Raw genomic sequence first — 19,063 nt, 5'->3', positions numbered from 1 at the left:
CCTGAGCATCCTGATGCTACTTTACGCTTACTGAAAATAAATGTGGAAGTCACTGACCATTAAACTGTACAAATCTAATGCTGAGAAGAACACAACCAGACACTTATTGAATTCACTCCAGCATCTGGAGTCATGAATCTCTTATGGCTGTTCCTGACTTCTTATGATCCTGGGCAACACAAGTCCTCCCATGTCTCATTTATAACACAGTTTGCAGTATTTAGGGACTTACCAGAAAGATAAATGAAGGCCAAAAAATACTGCAGTATGAAAGTACCTGGCGATTTGTAATTTTTCAGTATAACAGCTCATGTCCTATGACTTTACTTTTATATAAGAATTCACACACTGATAATCAGTCCTGTGACATTTCTCACATAGACTACACAAAGCTTCTATTTCAAGTATCTCACTCTGTAATCCCCAACCATATTCTTTTAATGATAGATTTGTTATCAATGTAGTACTGTGCTGATATAATATGGCTCCAGTCAAAAAGAATGCAGAATTTTGCATTGTTAACTTTTAGACAGATTGGCATTTCCATGCACAAGAAGTTAAATAAAAAAATTCAAAGTCATTTGAGGCATGAGAAGATCCAAATAACCTTTGATAAAAACACTTTTTTTTTTTTTCTACTCCCTCTTATGAAGACTGTTTCATACATAGAAGTCTGATTAAAATTTAAGCAGACTGGTTTAATGAGTATTTCTGGAAATGCATAATTGCATACTTCTGGTGACCAGCTTTTACTGGAAGTTTGTTTATTCCTGTATAAATAAAACTGCTTCAGTATCTTAGGCTGGTTCAATGCACTAGAAGAGATGGTTTATTAAATAATTACATAAAGCATATTGACTCATGCTCCCCAGGACTGCAGCAATGTATTTCCCCTTTATTTCATGAATTTGTCATGATTACAGTGACTCATTTTCAGAGATAGATGTAATTTGTTACCTGGGAACACACTATCAATTTGTATTAAGTATTTGGACAAGATCTAACACAACCAGGGGGAGGGGGAGTAAAAAGGAAGAACAAAAAGAGAAAAGCAGTCTTCCTTTAAATTAGGTATTTGCAGAGCTCTAGAACAGACCAAGTGATCTATTATTTTCATTATTATCTATGCAAACTTTTCAAGTTACTGATGCAAAGATCCCTTCACAAAGCAAAACTTAATTTCCTTTTCCCATTCATTCCATACCCAGCTTTGTTTTGTAAACAATGGAGGAAAGCCTCAATGCCAATTCAGAGACTGGACACAGAAGGCATGATGCCTTCGTTTCCAGGGGAGGGAAAGCATGTACTTCGAATACTCAGTATGGAGAGGAAAAAGAAAGCAGAAAACACAAAAAACTGTAACATGATAACAATGTTTTAGAACTGGATATGCAAGTCCCTGACTGACGAGCACATACAATCCCTACGTTCTAAGTATTGACATCCTGATGTTACACCACAGCCTTCTGGCCTTTTTCCTCAAGACCAATGCCCATTTCTCCTTTTTCCTCTTTACAAACTTCAGCTGCAAAATAACAATGTTTTACATTTTGAAAGGTCTCCAGCAATAGCCTGCTTTTAGCTTCAGTCTCAAAGCCAAACTTTTTTATCACGCAGTGCTTACAAGTTTCAGGCAAGGGAAGGAAATTTTTCCATTCCAACATTCTAAAATACAGTTTTATTTTTGCTCAAAAATACCGGTGCAAAACTTGTTCTTGAAATTAAAATTCATCACTGGGATTTAAGAAAAATAAATGCTGTTTGTCAGTGACAGTCCTACCAAAGACAAAAACAATGATTCAAGAAAGACTCAAAAGTTTGAAATTTGGTTAAGTCTTGAAAAAAAACCTAAAAAACCCCAAGGATTAGAAATACTTGGGGGGTTGGAGGGAATCACAGAAGAGGAGTTTAAGAAATTGGATATGAAAAATGGGAATACAAAATAAAATATTTGAAATTAGATTTAAAACATTTTAAGTAAACTATTTTGCTTTCAGAGTACTCTTATCCCAATTTCCCTTGTGAAATTCACAAAAAGTTTATTTTGCAAAAACATTTAAAATATGACAGAACTGCATGATGTAGGAGAAAGTGCTTCTACCAAGTTCTGACCAGATGTAGAGAGAATGAGGTTTTCTGTACAAAAATAACTTGTTTATTTACAGAAAATAAATACCTCATTTGGTTGCATAGAAAGTATGCATTTAATATTTAAATTAGTCACAATATTTCATCTGACTGCATCACCAATAAGATTCTAAAAGTTCAGAAAAAGATAAAAATATATATATATATATATATTTCAGCATTAACAGTACTTTCTATTTTATTTCCTCAGAGGAAAGGATTTTTCTATTCTAAATAGATCAATATCAAGAAGAAGAAATGCCCAAGGAAAATAATTATTCATACATCTCTCTTAAAAATGACAGAATTTCAAATGGTATAAACAATGGAAACTTAATAGATTGTTTCAATAGATGATACAGTAGAAAAAATTCAGATTATTCTCCAATACTTTAAAACAGTACTTTTTTCACTAGGTTTAGCAAATACTATTTTAATACTCACAGGAATAGATCTGCTGGATTCAAAATTGACATTTTTAGATTACCACTTTCCAAAATAGAAGTACTTTTAGATTACTGTCCATTTTAATGCTCTTATCAGTGCAGATTATTTTTATGCATTTATCATACAGATGGCTCCATGATGTCACGAAAAAGAGCCAGAACTCAATTTACTCCCCTCGACGTGTGTCCCACCCTCTTAGCTCTGCTACTCCTATAACCTTTGAGAGGCAGAGTAAGAGACAGAGCTCCTTCTGCCCAAAGGAGACAGATGCACCTCAGTTCATAAAGAGCTGGAAACTGCCCTGTGGGTCCCAGACATGCATTCCCAGATATTCTGCTCTAAAGGATCACCCTAAGGAACGTCTCTGTGCAGTCAGGGTAAGGGCAGGACTAAGTAATCTATCACTCAGTTCTACCTGTGCCTGATTTACTCAGACACAGTTCCAACTATTACTACTCTATCCAACAGAAACCTTCCTCGGGGGATATTTAGAAGCTAAGAAATCTGTTATATGGCCAGGGTAGACAAATAGTCCTTTTTTACTATATTTTGTTACAGAAAGAGCTTGCATGCAGCACTTACTTAAATATGCAGCACTTCATGAAATATGGCAGAAAATGCTAGATTTCAAACCTATATTTCAAATTGTTTGAAGTAACTGAATGACACAAACTAAAGTCTACTGCTGATACCTGCATGTAGTTGTTGATAAATACTTAATAGGTTGGCAGGTGATTTAATAGGTTGCCAGTGATGGCTGATGCATAAAAATGGAAGAATCTGTAGCAAGTCCCCTCCAAACCAAAGGGCAAGATCCAAGCACTGAGCCCCAGAAGAAATAATTCTGTATTTGCTGATTGAGCAAACCTGAATGTCAAAAGCCCTTTAATAATAAATGCAACAACTCCCCCTTCCTCTCCTCCTACACAATCTTTGCAAAGTAGAACTGCACCTCAAACACAACAGAAAAACAGACCAACCTCAGTCACAGAGGAAAGCAGGGCCCACATTTTACATTCAAAAAAATGCTTTGTAAGTTTGTCCATGAAATACTGCCAAAAGTAAATTTTCATGCATACATTGCCATTAGACCTACTCACTAGATACTGTGCACATTTATACAGATTTTCTTTTGTATCTCCTTGTTTTCTGCATGACCTGATCTACTGTCACTGCACCCCTTGCCTCACACTGGTATCCTAGCCATATAAGTACTCTTCCTTCCAAATACAAGATCCAGGATATCCATGTTTTGGCTCTAGCCTTGCATCAGACAACATAAGATTTGTGCCATTACTTCCATATCCATATAAAAGAGATGGAGAAGAGACACTGTGATGATGTACTTTGTGAAGCGTTTTGAAAACATAAGGGCTGTAAGCAGAGTAATTATTAGTTATTTGTGTCATTATGGTCCCCAAGAACGCTAACAGTGGACACTACAGTGCTAGATGCTGTACAAATAAAAAACAGTTGCTGCTGCTTATTTGCCATGAAGAATTAAAATCAGCTCAATTGATCGAATAATAAAATTATACCTAGAAAAAACAAAACACAAATTGTTTAAAGAACAGCAATAAAAATTAACTACCGGCAAAAAAAAAAAAAAGGGGGAAAAATAATTCCTTTCCAAGCAAGATGTAGGATGAACAACTTTAGAAAAGAACTAAAATGCAACTTTCATCCCACCTCCTACAGCTGTAGCAGCACTAGCACTTCAGTAGTAGACTCACTTTTTAGGCTATTATTTACTGCCCACCTGTACAGAAAGAAAATGCACTTACCCCAAGTATCAAGATATTTTCTAGGCTCAAAGGAACTATAATTTACTTCCTACTTACTAACTACTTTCAAAAAGAGAAACATTCAGTACTGGCACAAATCTAAGTTTTCTAGCACTCCTCTCATATGGAACTGCTGAAGTTCAGGCTTCATCTCAATTAAAGGGAGATGCAAGAGACTAAAAGCTAACCATTAAAAGAATGAGAATGAAACAGAACAAAAAAATAAATTATTTATCCAAAATAAGGGAGCAAATGAACCAAATTTATCACTACCATAAGTGAGGCGAGCCATGGAAAGCACTGCCTTCTTTCTTGACATTTGGTTCTGAAGTCAGCTGTGCCGCAGCCTGGCTCTGCCTATCTGCCCGCAATAACATGGCAGCCCTGTCAGGTCATTATTAGGACTTCTCATTTCTATTATTTGTCTTCTCTGATTTTCTTAATTAGGTCTGAGAAAATGACCTTTTCTACAGATTGCTATATTTAGCAAACAAGAGATGAGATAACGTTATGTGCACAGGTCAAAATCAATATCTAAACCCTCTGGTTACTGCTGTGGTTTTCAGCACTGAAGAAAGCAGATTTCTAGACTCGTAAAGCTTATTTTAGAGACATCTGTGAGCTCAGTTAGAATCAAGGAAGAAACAGCAATAATTCATGTATAAGAGCATTGGGTGTGAGAAGAGATGGAAAGGCTGATTTTTCATTTATAAAACTACGTCCATGCTTGCCTTACACACACACATGCCCAATCAGAAACCCAACAAATCCAGCAAACTGTTTTGGTTTTTTTTTTCACTTTGAGAGAAAAAACAAGGATAAAGATAACACAGAAGTAATCTAAAGAAATCCCAGTTTCCACAGTATCAAATAAAAGATTTACCCCTGACAGACAGCAATCTGCTTCCCAACGCTTCTGATTCAAAGAAGCCATCGGTTCCAGAAGCTTTTTACTTATCTCAAAGAGGCAAAACACCCAAATAAGATTTAGTGTTACTGGCATCTAATACCACTCCATCTTTCCAATTCTAATCTAATCCCTAATACGAAATAGACTATAAAGCAACCATTTAGCTATTCAAATAAATACCCTTTGCCGTCTCATCTGACTTTCTGCCTCAGATCGATACAAGTATGCTGAATGGGGGAAAAAGAACAGAGTAACTGATCCCTGTCTCTGAAACATGCTTCCCTTTACATGCAGTGTAAGTATCGGTCTAGCAGCAGCTTTTCGAAATAAAATACATTCAATTAGCTCTCCTTCTTGGACAAAGGCTATCACCATACAATATCACTGAAAATGTAATTCAGCGTTTTAATTCTTTTAGCCTTATACAGATTGAATAGCTTATGTAGACTACTATTAACAGTATGATAAATCATGTCATGCTTTTCAAAGCTATGAAGAAGTATCCTTGAAACCCAATTACACCCTTACTTATCTGTGACTTAGCAAAAAGACTAATTTGAACATTAGCAGTGCAGAAGAGGAGTTAATTGGCATCCTAACAGCCACAGCAGAACCTACAGAGTAGGTGCTGGGCAGACACACAGCAATGCATCCTCCTCTGGTATTCTCTTTTGGGAGGGGACATCCATCAGCAGACAGCGTAGATGTCTCTGAGCCACCAAGGTGTATGAACCTGGGGAAGACCAGGGAAGCAAGCAGAATTTAAATGAACTAAACAACTTAAGCAGGCTTACAGCCGAGGAGAGATTTTAACCCTGAATGGGTTAAATGGCATAAGAGCTTTGCAGTGCCTATACACAACACCAACACAATTTGGAAAACAGAGAATTTATGAGGAAAAGGCAGCCTGCCTCTTCAGAGGCAGCTCATGAGTAGCGTGGAGGTTGGGTTTTTAAGGAGGGAAGTTAGAGAAAGACCTATTTGATTGGAAGTAGACAAAGAAGAGAGAGACGCTGAATTGAATCAAGAGACTGTGAACAGTATGCACTTCTTTGCCTACCTGGTTTATATCCTGGCAGTTCGCTTTACCCCAGGGATCTGCTTTACACCATTTGCATTTCCCCAAATAACTCCTTCCATATACCTGCCTGTTAAGGAGCAATTCCTGCCTGGCACAGCCCCGCGGGGCCATGCTGCAGTACAGCGGCACTTACAAAAGTCAGACAAGCTGCCCTTCTCCTCCATGACCACATTTCCCCTCTTTTGCACTCCCCTTCTTCCACAGGACAAGGCCGCCGAGCTCCTGAAGCTCCCAGCACCACCTAGGAGCCACACCAGCACCCTGCCAGCCTTGCTCCAGGGGCTGCTGGCAGGTTACAGCCCAGAGCACACCCCTCCCTTGCCTTTGTCCTGTTTCTCTGGGGTCTCTCACAAGGGGACACCCAACCAAGTAAACCACCACCACACCTCCCAAGACAAGACCCACGCTCCCATCCTCCCACTGCTTCACCTGGGTACAGTAACCCAGTTGCTGGTTTCTTCCCCCAGGAGCAGCGGTAAGGAGTCACCCAGAGCAGGGGGCTCACTAATCCCCTTCTCGCCTTCCATCAAGTCCAAGAACCAGTTTGCCGACACTTCCTCTATGCCTGGATCATACTCTGTGATACTTAGCTGCTTTTTTATAGGCATTACATTGAAAGTAGGTTATGCCCACTTTAATTTTCATTAGCCACAGAAAAAATACTAATTTATTACCAGATCCATCAATAGACTCACATGCAAAACAGTATCCAAATAAGAGTGGTGAACTACACAGTTTCAAACAGATTTCATATCATACAGCTGTTCACAGTTTAAAAGACTTTAAAAAGTATATTTTCCAGTTTGAAAAATTAATCTAACCTGAAATCTTTTTTTATAGGCCCCTGTTTATTCCATAAAACTATAAACATGACAATTTATTCCACTGCCCCTTATTGCAAGGAAATGGTAAAACAGATCTAGGGAAGCTGGTTGCTTTTCAGCGTAGCTACTTCAGTAATTCCTAGACAGCTAATTTGTATTAGCACGAGAGATTATTCCACTAATAAGGTTTAAATTAATCTATTGCAAAAGTACTGCCTCAGAAAGTTGCCAACAATCTGACCAGAAACACATTCAATTTTTTCCTCTCTTAACTCACTGTTTACTTTCCAGCTACACTATGCTCACTTAGCACTAAATAGCTTAATTTACTTCTATTACTTCTGCCTTGTGTTTTTTCTGGGACTTTTCTTATCATCATAAATTTTGTCCTTTCAAAGCTGTATATCTTCTTTGCCTATATGGTATCTTCTCTCTCATTCATCCACTTAAGTGAACACTAGATCATTTATATTGAATACATCTTTCCTGATGAACTTTTACTATGCATTTATTTCTCTTCTACCTCAACTAATAAGAGTGATATATGGTTCTCAATTTGCATCAGCCAACAACTGATCATAGTGTTTCATTCAAATACAGATAGCAATTACTACAAACTCCCTATTTCAGAGATTTATAAGGTGGTGACATGACTGGATTCCACTCCTACCATGAGATTTCACAACAACAGCATCACATGTAATAAGTCAAATTTTTTCCAATATAAATTATATCTTATGGTATTATGGCTGAAAACCACAGTATAAAATTGCTCAAGCTGGCACTGCAAAAATATGCTTCGACTTGCCTTTTGGAATTCCAAGTCTTAAATTGCATTGTTCTTGGCAAAAAATGTGGAATTTTCTTTAAGCCTGTCTTTTATTACATCTACTGATTGATGTCTGAACACAAAAAAGATAACATTATCCCCCAAAGTAAGTAGTATTTCCTTAAGTGAGGAATAATACTAATTACTGTAAAGGATTGCGGACAAATGTTATTGTGATCATTCAAATTAAAAAAAAATTAATACCACATGTTTTAAGGGCTGTGTAAATTTTAGATCAGTATTTTCTTTTCTTACTCAAACTATACTACAGCATGATGTATTGTCTTAACAATAGAAAGTTTAAGCCTAGCATTAAGCTGATTCATCAGTCAGTGGAATATTTTCCTTTCTTGAAGTTCTATGGCAGGTCAAGAAAGTAACACATATATAAACTGTATAATTAGCTTCCCATACAGAAAAGCCAGGAGAAACATTTATAACTTCTCTTTCATTTGGGTGACAATAGAAATTTCTCAACAGCTATTTGTTCCTTCATTTGTTGAATTCTGTTCATGTCTGAATATGAGATACTGTAATGTTTCTCTGAGCGCAGCACTTGAGATCAGAAGCTTCATACATTCTCATATTTAATTCTATGTCCTTGAACAAAAACATTAATGTTTTTTCTTTCCTCTTCCATCTGTAGAATGTAGCTATTCATACTTAAGTGCCTCTTGTATTAATTGTAGTTATTAATAGTTTTATTGATTAATAGTTAATGAATTCAAATTATTTTTGTGGACAAAAATATTCTCAACCATGCAGAGAGGAAACTGGAATTTCTATTATATTTAAAAAATGTGAATCAAAAATATAATAATGTTCCAAGCTGCAACAAACACAAAGAATTCTAAAATTGCCTGAAAAACACAGAAGTCATACTCAATTTCGTCTCAAGAAAATATTTTCCATTATATCTTATAATGGAATAATGAAGTAAATTGCAAAACAAAAGGTTACTTCAAAATAGAAAAAAAAAATCCAATATCAAAAATTTTTACAATGAGTATCTGCTTGTCAAAAATATTTATCAACTCTGGTTTCATGTATTATAAGTGATCTTATATTGGTGGATCACTTTAAAGACGACAAAAATGGTTTCATTGTTAATCTACCAAGAGCTAAGTGATGGGACAGTCCCATAATTACCCAGACCCAAAAAAGCCTCAACACCCCATATACATAGTTTTACTTCTTCAGCTTCAGGTCCTGTGTCCCTTGCAAATCAATTCATCTCCATTACAGTTGTTATGGTATTTTTAAATCAAATTGACTTGTCAAGTTAGTTCCTCCATGACATCCTCAGTGTCGTTAGTGACGTTTCTTTTAACAGCGAATGACAGCAGGCAGAAAAACCAATGAGCTTCCACCTGCCCCATTCCCCCTTCGCTATAGGGACTGCAACAAATCTAGGGTTCTATTTCCTCCTGTTTAAAACCATACATCGAAACAGGAAAATAGCAATTAATGTTTGTCATCTCATTTTAACACCACTGTTGATACTGGACATCATTTAATCTCTGGCAATTTTTTTAAGATTTTATTCACATTAGGCCTAAAAAGAAAAAAATCTCTGCTGCAGTCATGACCACCTACTAACTCCAGTCTCATAGCTCCAAGAGAATTCCCTTTAGCAAAATCAAAGTGACACACAGATAACAATCCAGTTTGCCTATTCACAACTTGAGCAGTGCAGCCTCACAGCTGACTTAATCCGACTGTGAAATAATACGGTGTGTAATCCAGAGTGAGACACAGGTAAAATTTAAACCAGCAAGTTTGAAAGAAAGGAATCTGACCCACAAGGGAACACTCTACACAACAAGGAACATATAAGGCAAAGATTCTCTATTTTCAAGACTCTTTGAATGCGGTTGGTTGGGTTTTTTCTTTAATAGAAGGTTACTTTTCTCTCTACAGGCAGTGGTGAAACAGTGATCAGCATATCCTGCCCTAAATCCCCACCTAATGCACACTACGTTATTCTGCTGGCATCGCTGGCAAAGCCCCTCAGGTCCTGTAAACCACTCTGGGAGCCCTTAACGGAGGTACAGCAATTTACACCACTGGAAAGTCTGCTCTAATGACTCTACAATGATTTATACCAGCTAAATGTCAGAACCCACCAGGGGAAATAGAGATGAAGAGTCTTGAAAGGATAGCATCAAGAAAAATGTTGGTTTTTTTTTCCTTGGGCACAATAGCTAGAATAACTAAAACTAACTGTTATACTGATTAAGGAGACTGTTGAAGAGCCATAGGAAAACTGAAGTACCAATCAGCTTCTCATTGTTACGAGGCAACACTGAGATGGAGAACCTAGAGAATTCAAACTCACACAAGAATTTCTCTGCAGAATTGCTACCATGAGTCTGAGTGCCTGTGCTCAGCTGAAGTGCTGTCACAGCCACTAGTATAGACGTTTTCCTCAGGGATATTCTGTAGGTCACATCACCAGTCTACAGTTATGAAATGTTCCTCCAGCAAAATCAGCAGCAGCTTGCTACTATCTGCAGTGGGTGAGAAAAGCTTCCTTCTTTTTTTAAAAATTTTATTTTTACTCTTTTTGTCTAAATGTCAGAAACTGACATATGGCCACTCCTTCCATTGCTTTATCAGTGGCACGGCAAACTAATATGTGAAAGCCCCGCAGAGTAATCTGAAGCCTGGGTCCTTTTTATGACAAACAAATATTTAAGGACAGGTCTCACAAGGCTTTTTTGCTTGATCTCATTTGTGTTATTTTAGTCTGTAGCTTTATATAAAGTGAAAACCTCTCTAGGGAATTAAATATCAAATAACATCATGTTTCTTCCACTACATTCGATAGTTTGCCTACTTGTCCTCAAGTCATTGAGGAAAATACTTTAAATCTGATAAAAACTTGTGTAATGTGTTTTTACAAAAGTAGTGCAGTTTTATGGTTTTACCCATTTTACTTGACATGATTTTCTTTTAATAGCTAGGTTGTCCTTCAAGATATGGGCATATTTTAAAGGAACTCATGAAATTTAAATTTTACAGGCTAAAAATTAAATACTAAGCACTGATGAGTATGCATGTTACACATTTAGTATGTGTCACATATACGGACACATGATTAGTTGATCGTACAGATTTTATAACATGTAATTAGGAGTGGACTGCTGGAATCCTCTTTAAGATTTTATTAACAGTTCATTAATGTGCTGAACTACTTAGGCATTGAACCTTAATACATTTAGTTTAGCAGTATCTTCTTGGCAGTCTGATCCAGTAGGAGAATAAGCAGTTAAAACAAGGTATTAAGTATCTTAATGTCAGTTCTTTTGCTGGCTCGTGACCTGTTCCCAAAGAAATAAGCAAGAATTAAAGAGAAGTCTAGATTTCCACATTTCTCCCTATCCTTTCATCTAATTACGGAATTACCAGACAGGCATCAAAACAGCCCCTTGAATTGCTTCATCTTCCTCTGAAATGACTCTTGGCAAATGGATCACTGGATACCCACACAGTACTTTCTGGTGGCCTAAGAAAATTTAGTGAGTCACGGACTGTCTCTTTGCCACCTACTATATATTATATTAGAAGCAGCTGAGAATAGTGTATTTTACTTCCCAATTATTCATGTGAAGAATTGCCATTAGTGGACATACCCTGTTCAGTCAACAGTGAAAGCAAGGGAACCCTGCCCTTAGAAACCATCCTGTCACACCAGTTCTAGCTATTCATGCTAAGTCAGATGAAGCAGTTTTCCTCAGTGCCGTACAGAGGTTCTGCTGTCTGCTTCTGCCTGTCCTCCTGAACTCTGAGGATGTGGAATGAAGTAAAACAAACATACGTTTCTGACACCAAAAACCTCAGCCTCTCCCAGCACAGTTAATGATGGATCACTCTGGCTAGGACTCATAAGCAAATTTCTATGTGCACTGAGGGCAGCTACTAGAGACATATGTACACAAATTCAATATATTTAAAAGCATGTATTTCTTTCTTCTCTCTCCCACCTCCCCCCAGCCATTAAGTAATAATTAATGGGTGGAAGTGGAACTAGTATACTGACCTCATCAACGTTCTCAAATGCATTGATGACATCATACGGCAAACATGAGAGCAGATCGATCACAAACCAGGTCTTCAAGTAATTCATGCGAATCAGCTTTGGGTCAGAGATCACCTCTCCTGCTGGCCCCACAAAGGTGGTATGGAAGTTAAGCACAATGTCTACCAAAAAAATGACATCTACAATGCTGTCGACTACTAGCCATGCCACATTGTTCTGTTTGGTTTTAAATGAGACATTGTAAGGGACCAAAATAGCAGTGTAGAAGGTTAAAATCAAGATGATCCAGTCCCAGGTAGTCTTGAAAACACAATAATGCAAAATTATATGTGGCGGAGTCTTTGGTGCCTCTTGTTTGTACTGTGGGAGGATTTCTGAGCCCAGCTGCAATACCTGTAGTCACAGAGGTTTCAGAAGAAAAAAGAAAACATGTTTATTTTTTTAACATTATTTTTCACATTGTAGATTCTCAAGTGTACAACAGTTGATAAAAATACATATCCATTAACTCCTTTTATCACCACCAAACAATAACCAAGTCAGGATAAGTATTCTGTTAAACAAATCAACCTAAGAACAGTTGCTGGGTTTTTTAATGACATTAATTATTTTTTGATGCTAAGCCTAATGTGCCCAGTCTCCAAGACATGTATGAGCCGGCTCCTTCAGCAGTCTAACCAGACGAGACAGATAAATGATGGGCAGGAAGGCAGCTGCAAATAGAAATCAATGGCAAAACCAGGGACAATGCCATTTCTGAGTTTCAGTCCAGCATCAGGACCACTGCACCACATTGTTTTTCAACATTTTCTGTTTAACTCTTCACTATACTGTATCTGAAATAGTCTTATACTACAATCTGCCACAAATGGATGGGCCTTTGTTGTTCTTCTCTGGGCCATGCGGGACCAAAGACATGGGTGACTATCATTAGCCTCAAGAACATAATTTTGAACTTTAATTTTTCACTGAAAGATCAGTGTCATCACTACTTGATGATGTATGGTCGAGTTACAATGCAGTTAGGTCTGAATTGAAGAAGGCACTTTAGCAAAAGATGATCTGTCAGCATGCATTTTAAACCCTGGACCTCAAGCTGAGCACATGCTCCAAGAGTTTTGCATAACTGCAATCTTGATCAGTGCTGCCCATTTTAAGTCTACTATCTCTCCAGTTCTGCATACTAGCGCAAAAAGAGTATGATTGTGTATTTAATTCTTGGGAACTAGTCTCTTTTACATACCTATGAACAAGAATGTGTTTGTTTATGAATATACATGAGGATGAAACCAACATGAAGGATCTGTCTCCAAATATAGACAAGTTATATTTTAAAATTAAATTTGTCCTGGATGAGTTATGGGTGCAAACTGAAAGGAAGATGGAGGTTTGCTCAAGTGAGATGTGCTTGCTAATGCCAAACTCATAGAACCTGTGAGAACTATTTAGGAGCATGGTTCTTTTTTTACATTTATTCACACGTAGTTCAGAGCAATAGGGAGCAGAGAAGGAAATTAAATGGCCACCTTCTCAGGGAGAAGATCAGACAACATAGCTATGGCAGGAGGATGTCTTGCTTTCATGCTCCTTATCTCAGCTTTTTAATGTCAATTATTGAGACACAGATTTTTATCTGCAGGCTTTTCTGAGAGTGTTTTATTATTCTTTTTTTTTGTGAACTGGTGGGCTTTTTTGCAACAGATTAAGTCAAAGGGGACAAAACAAAACAATCAGCTGCAAGAGTCATAGTTGGACAAAACAGCCTCAGATCAAGTTCCCTGCTGCTTTGAACCTCATATAATCATTTACTCTTGTGCACAACAGGGGTCAGACAATGTCAGACCACTGTCCCTTGCACATGTGTAAATGACGATGGGAGTTACAAGCCTGCTGACTCTCACCCTGGTGTATTCTCCAGAACAGAATTAGCATGATCTGCTCAGAGAAACCTGCATGTTAGCACAAAAACATCAACAGTATGAAGAAAAGAAAAAGAAGAATAAAAAAAAAGAAAAAAAAGAGGACTTAGTATTGTTGTTTTATCGAGTCTCTAGAATTAGAGCAAAGCAGGAAAAAGGACATTTTCCCCTAATTAGAACTCCTGCAGACCAAACTAGGACTCAGACATGCTGGTTTGGGCTGGGATAGAGTTGATTTTCTCCCAGTAGCTGGTATGGGGCTGTGTTTCGGATCTGTGCTGAAGACAGCGCTGGTAACCCAGGGATGTTCCCGTTACTGCTGAGCAGCGCCTACCCAGAGCCAAGGGCTTTTCTGCCTCTCACACCGCCCCCGCAGCGAGGGGGCTGGGGGTGCACAAGGAGCTGGGGGGGGGCACCGCTGGGACAGCTGCCCCCAGTGACCAAGGGGATGTCCCATGCCATATGGCGTCATGCTCAGCAATAAAATATTGGGGGAAGAAGAAGGAAGGGGGGATGTTCGAAGTGATGGTGTTTGTCTTCCCAAGTAACTGTTACACGTGATGGAGCCCGGCTTCCCTGGGGATGGCCGAACACCCGCCTGCCCATGGGAAGCGGTGAATGAATTCCTTGCTTTGCTTGTGTGTGTGGCTTTTGCTGTACCTATTAAACTGTCTTTATCTCGATCCATGAGTTTTCTCACTTTTACTCTTCTGATCCTCTCCCTAATCCCACTGTAGGGGGAATGAGCAAGATGCTGTGTGGTGCTTGGTTGCCAGCTGGGGTTAAACCACAACAACGCAGGTTCTCCATACTTCCAAAAGAAAAAAAATAAAATTTAAAACAGTTGCCTTGTGGTGAGAGGAGCTGGAAGCAGCACAAGCCAGAATCAGTCTCTTTTCTGCAGGTGACACTGGCCAGTGAACACAGTCCCCAGAAGCCACTGGTAGTGACTGGAAGAGGCATGGGTGGTGTACTGAGTTGGTATGTGTACTCAGAGTGTCTTAACCCTTCAGGGGTTGTTTGCAGTTTGAGTGACAAACGTTAGGATGTCTTTTCATGACAAAAGCTCTAGCCCAAGATCAATATTGCAAATATCTCCTGCCCACCCTTTTGAACATTGCAGCTGTACCTGAATCAGTTAGAAAGCACTGAGCTGCTACTGCCTTTTGTGAGTTTTGGCATGAGTGGCAGCTCTAACATAAGATCCTAAGACTGAAATATGCTTCAATGGGCAAGTAGAGTCCTCTGAAAGATTCACTCACTGAAATAACTGATCAGCAAAACCAAGCACTTTCTACCACCTAGTAACATTTTTCAGTCAGTTAACTAGATTTCAGTTCTAATGCTGAGATCTTAATAGTATGGGGAGATTGAAAATGTAATTGCTTCTTTTGCAATCACACATTTCCTAGAGCTTAGTTTTTTAGCCTCTAGTATTATATGAAAAATTCAAACATTTTGGTAACCATTCTAATCAGCACAGAAATCTCAACCACGGAACACTGAAAAAAACAATTCTGTTAGTTCTTGTCAGATTGATTCTTATATATGTATACATAAGTTCTAGACTGAGAATTTTATAATGCACTCAGTTTTGGCCACTGCTGGTCTCTTTGTACACCAAGAATTTTGCATTATCCAAATAAATTTACTGGAAAATGTACTAATGTATTCCCATATACCTGAATAACAACAACAAAGGCAAGAACAATCTCTGGCAATAAAGAAGTGGGCAAATATGGTCTCCTTTATTTGGCTGTAAATAATTTTTTTTTTTAAAATTCACAGTAAATCCAGTGGAACTGCAGGGATGTAAAACTGAACTGAGTGCCGAAAAAACCAGACTTGTAGTTTCAACTCATTAAGAAAATAAACAACTTTGCTGCTTCAGTGTTTTAAAATGTCATCACCAAGTACAAAGCATTCTTCCCTAGCTTGGTTGAGATTCAAGGGCTACAGCACAGAAAAATAAACGGATTGATGTCTCCTTCCTTTTTTATTTAGAAAGTAAATGTACCTTATCCAAATGGCTAGGGACTTTCTTAATAAAAATGGTTTGAACATCCATTACCACCTTAGAGTCTCTGGTTAAGCTCTACCAATGGCTATTTAAAGTGACCGGGGCCATGGCTTTAGCTGGTCTCCAGTGGAAGGATGTGCACCAGCGCTGTGGGTGAGAATCCTGAAAGGAAGTGCAGGGACAGGGTAGGAGATGGGCGCCAGTGAATGTCGTAGGGATATTGATCACTCACAAGCTGAGGAGAGCCACCTGCAGCAAGCCTGAGGTGTCTCCAGTCTTTTGTTTGGGTGGTGTGGGGGTGACAAGTTCTAGCCCTGGCTCCCTCTCACTATCATTAATGCACACCTTGTGAAACCACTTCATCCTGCTGGCATTGCTAGAGAGAAGAACTGTCATTTCACAGCTTGGGATGGAAGGATACCCCTCCCAGGAAAGGCAACTTGCTTTACGGATTGGCACAGGTCTTGCAGCCTCCAGGACTGCCAGCTAAAAGCTTTCAAAGGCACCAAATTCTTCTTTTCATTGAAGGAACAGGAAAAAAAATCCTATAACAAAGCTTAATTATCTCCGAGAACAAGCATGTGCTTTTAGTATTACATACAACAAGAGAGCTCAGCACTGTGCAGAAATAATGGAGTGAGGTCCACAGAGCTTAGTGCTAAAGATCTAGGTTTTGTCAGGTTGCTGCATTGAAGTTAAGAGAACTCTTTTTCTCCAGTTTTCACACCAAGGGCCACACACAGTCATTGCCGTTAGAAAAGTCTATTTCTTTACCATCTTTCCAGACACACACACCACCCCTGAGTCATCTGGAGATTAGGAGCTATAAATCCCACTCTCTCTGCACCATGTAGCAAAGCCAGGCAGACGCAAAGAGTACCTTCAGCCCTATTCCAAAGTGCTCTTGCTGCACTCCAGCTTCACGGGAGAGTAGTGCCAACCTGAGACACATTTGCTGAAGCAGTCAGGTGTGGTTACCCACCCACATGAACTAACTAGATTCAAACTGCTTGTAAAAGATACTTCTGGAAAGGGCGTGGGGGTGGATGGGTAACACCAAAATATTAATATAAAAGTAATCGTGAAGAAAGTGTACACAACGATATAAATTGATATGCTGAGCTTCTGCTCATGTGCACTGAACAAGTATTTCATTACTATCATTTTCTAAGTAAGTGAAAGAGCCCTGGTTTTGGAATATTTCTTCCCTGTCATGCAGTTACACCATACTAAAAAAAATATTTGTTTCAGAAAGTTATTAATAAAAGTATTATTCCAATTACTTATGATTCATCAGCCACTACAGTTGTATTATATGTGTTTATTATTTGTGGTAATGATGCATGATGCTTTAATAGCTCTCTAAAGCCAGAGAATATTATTTCAAGAGCAGAAATGATAAAATTCATCATGTTTCACAAGGCTGTGTTCAATTCTTTTAACATAACAAAATTTTAAAAAAAGTTATTCTAGATTTTTTTTTAAAATGGTAAATATATTACCAGTCAGGCCTTACAAATGTCCATCAACAAGTGGTTACAATGATTTATTTATTTTTAAGACTGTTTGCCTGGGGGCGGGGGGGGGGGAACCCAAAGAAAAAACCACCAACACACAAACAATCATTCATTTTCAGCTTAATCTCTCCCTTTTGTTTTTTCAGCTGCACATATTTCCTTTCTCACACTCTCCCTTACTTTTATTTTCACAGACACCCACACAAATTGCTCCCCAGCCAAGGGCTAGGTGCTAAGCCTCAACTTGAAGTACATTTAAATAGCAGTTATAAGTCCCTGGTAAACAAGGTCTAAAAAAAAAAAAAAAAAAAAAAAAAAAAGTGGCAGAAGTTCCATTATTAAGCTGTGCTACTAAGCACCATTATAATTTTTCTGCTTTTATTTCTCATAGCTATTGCATTTTTCTGAATTACAACACAATCTTGTTTACCCAGAACTGCCTGGTAAATATACAGAATACATTAGCTAACACCATAGCTGCAGACGACGTGTACTATGCAGCAACCAGGAAGAAAGGTTCCTACAATCAGCTCCTTGGTGATAAAGCCACAGAAGTGTATCAACTATTTTACACTCATATTGCAAAATGTACTCCTCAGAGTTACATGACTGCCATTAGAGAAGTCAAGCTAAAAAAACCCCAAACCTACACATACCAGCAAAAGTCAGAGATTGAGGCTTAACCCTCACTGCTTGTATTATCTATGGCCTGTGATAAAACAAGTAGTTTGTCACTAACACCTTTCTTAAACTAATATTTCATGAATGAGAAAAGAAATCGTAAGGTTTTGTGGCAGGATTCTGATTTGTATTTGTACAACACTTTGCCCCACTCGGGTTCTAGGACAAAACTGGCTCCTCAGATACTCAAAAATGTAAGCAATAAAGAATCAAGAGCAACACAAGTAACATTCCAATAAATGAAGAGCCTTCTCAAGCAAACAAGATTGATGTGAAATGCCATAGTGAGTAGGAAAAGACAAAGAACAAATTTTAATTTGAACTTAAGATTTTAAGTAGGCTACCACAGAAACGAAGTGGGAGAAAGGAAAAAGATTTGAAAATACAACAGGGAATTAGAAGATCCCATGTTCAATATTATCAAGAGATCTTTCTAGAATGAGAAGCCTGGCACCCCATGTCTTCAAAGGAAGAAAAGTGGGCTTGTCTATATGATTATCTGCACTCTGCTTTTCTCCAGTGTAGTTCTATTGACTTAAGTGGAATTACAGCAGATATACAAGGTACCTAACATCTTGGGGCTAATGTTCTTTTTAAAATAATGACTGCAATATTCAGTCGGCAATTAAAGAAACTCATTTCAGACATGTAAACTATACACTTGCCCTTTATTATTTGTAATGAATCAGCTGGCTGTGCCAGTTAGAATACTTGCAAAGACTTGTTGAGCACATTGGTTTGCAAGAAGTTTCAGTAATGCATAGTCACTTAGGTGCAGACTGAGGTTCACTGAGCCAAACAGAATAACCTCAGACCATTTGCCTTACATTCCACTGCCTACATTTTAGCATGAAGTAAAACTCAAGGGTAGTCATCTAAAGA

The 19,063-nt window shown here is 38.2% G+C and overlaps 1 protein-coding gene across 1 annotated transcript in view; it reads right to left on the bottom strand.

Annotated features, from left to right (window-relative positions):
- The window catches only part of KCNH1 (potassium voltage-gated channel subfamily H member 1), a 187,396-nt gene that overhangs the window by 133,605 nt on the left and 34,728 nt on the right, over window positions 1-19,063 (bottom strand). Inside the window, exon 6 of the mRNA XM_056357700.1 lies at window positions 12,045-12,437. Coding sequence (XP_056213675.1) covers window positions 12,045-12,437 — 393 coding nt within the window. The remainder of the gene's footprint in view (window positions 1-12,044; window positions 12,438-19,063) is intronic.

The sequence above is a fragment of the Falco biarmicus genome, chromosome 12 (genome assembly GCF_023638135.1).
Source record: "Falco biarmicus isolate bFalBia1 chromosome 12, bFalBia1.pri, whole genome shotgun sequence".
NCBI classification, from domain to species: Eukaryota; Metazoa; Chordata; class Aves; order Falconiformes; family Falconidae; genus Falco; species Falco biarmicus.
Note: the sequence above shows the minus strand (reverse complement) of the source record. Positions and strands in the feature narration are given on the sequence as shown.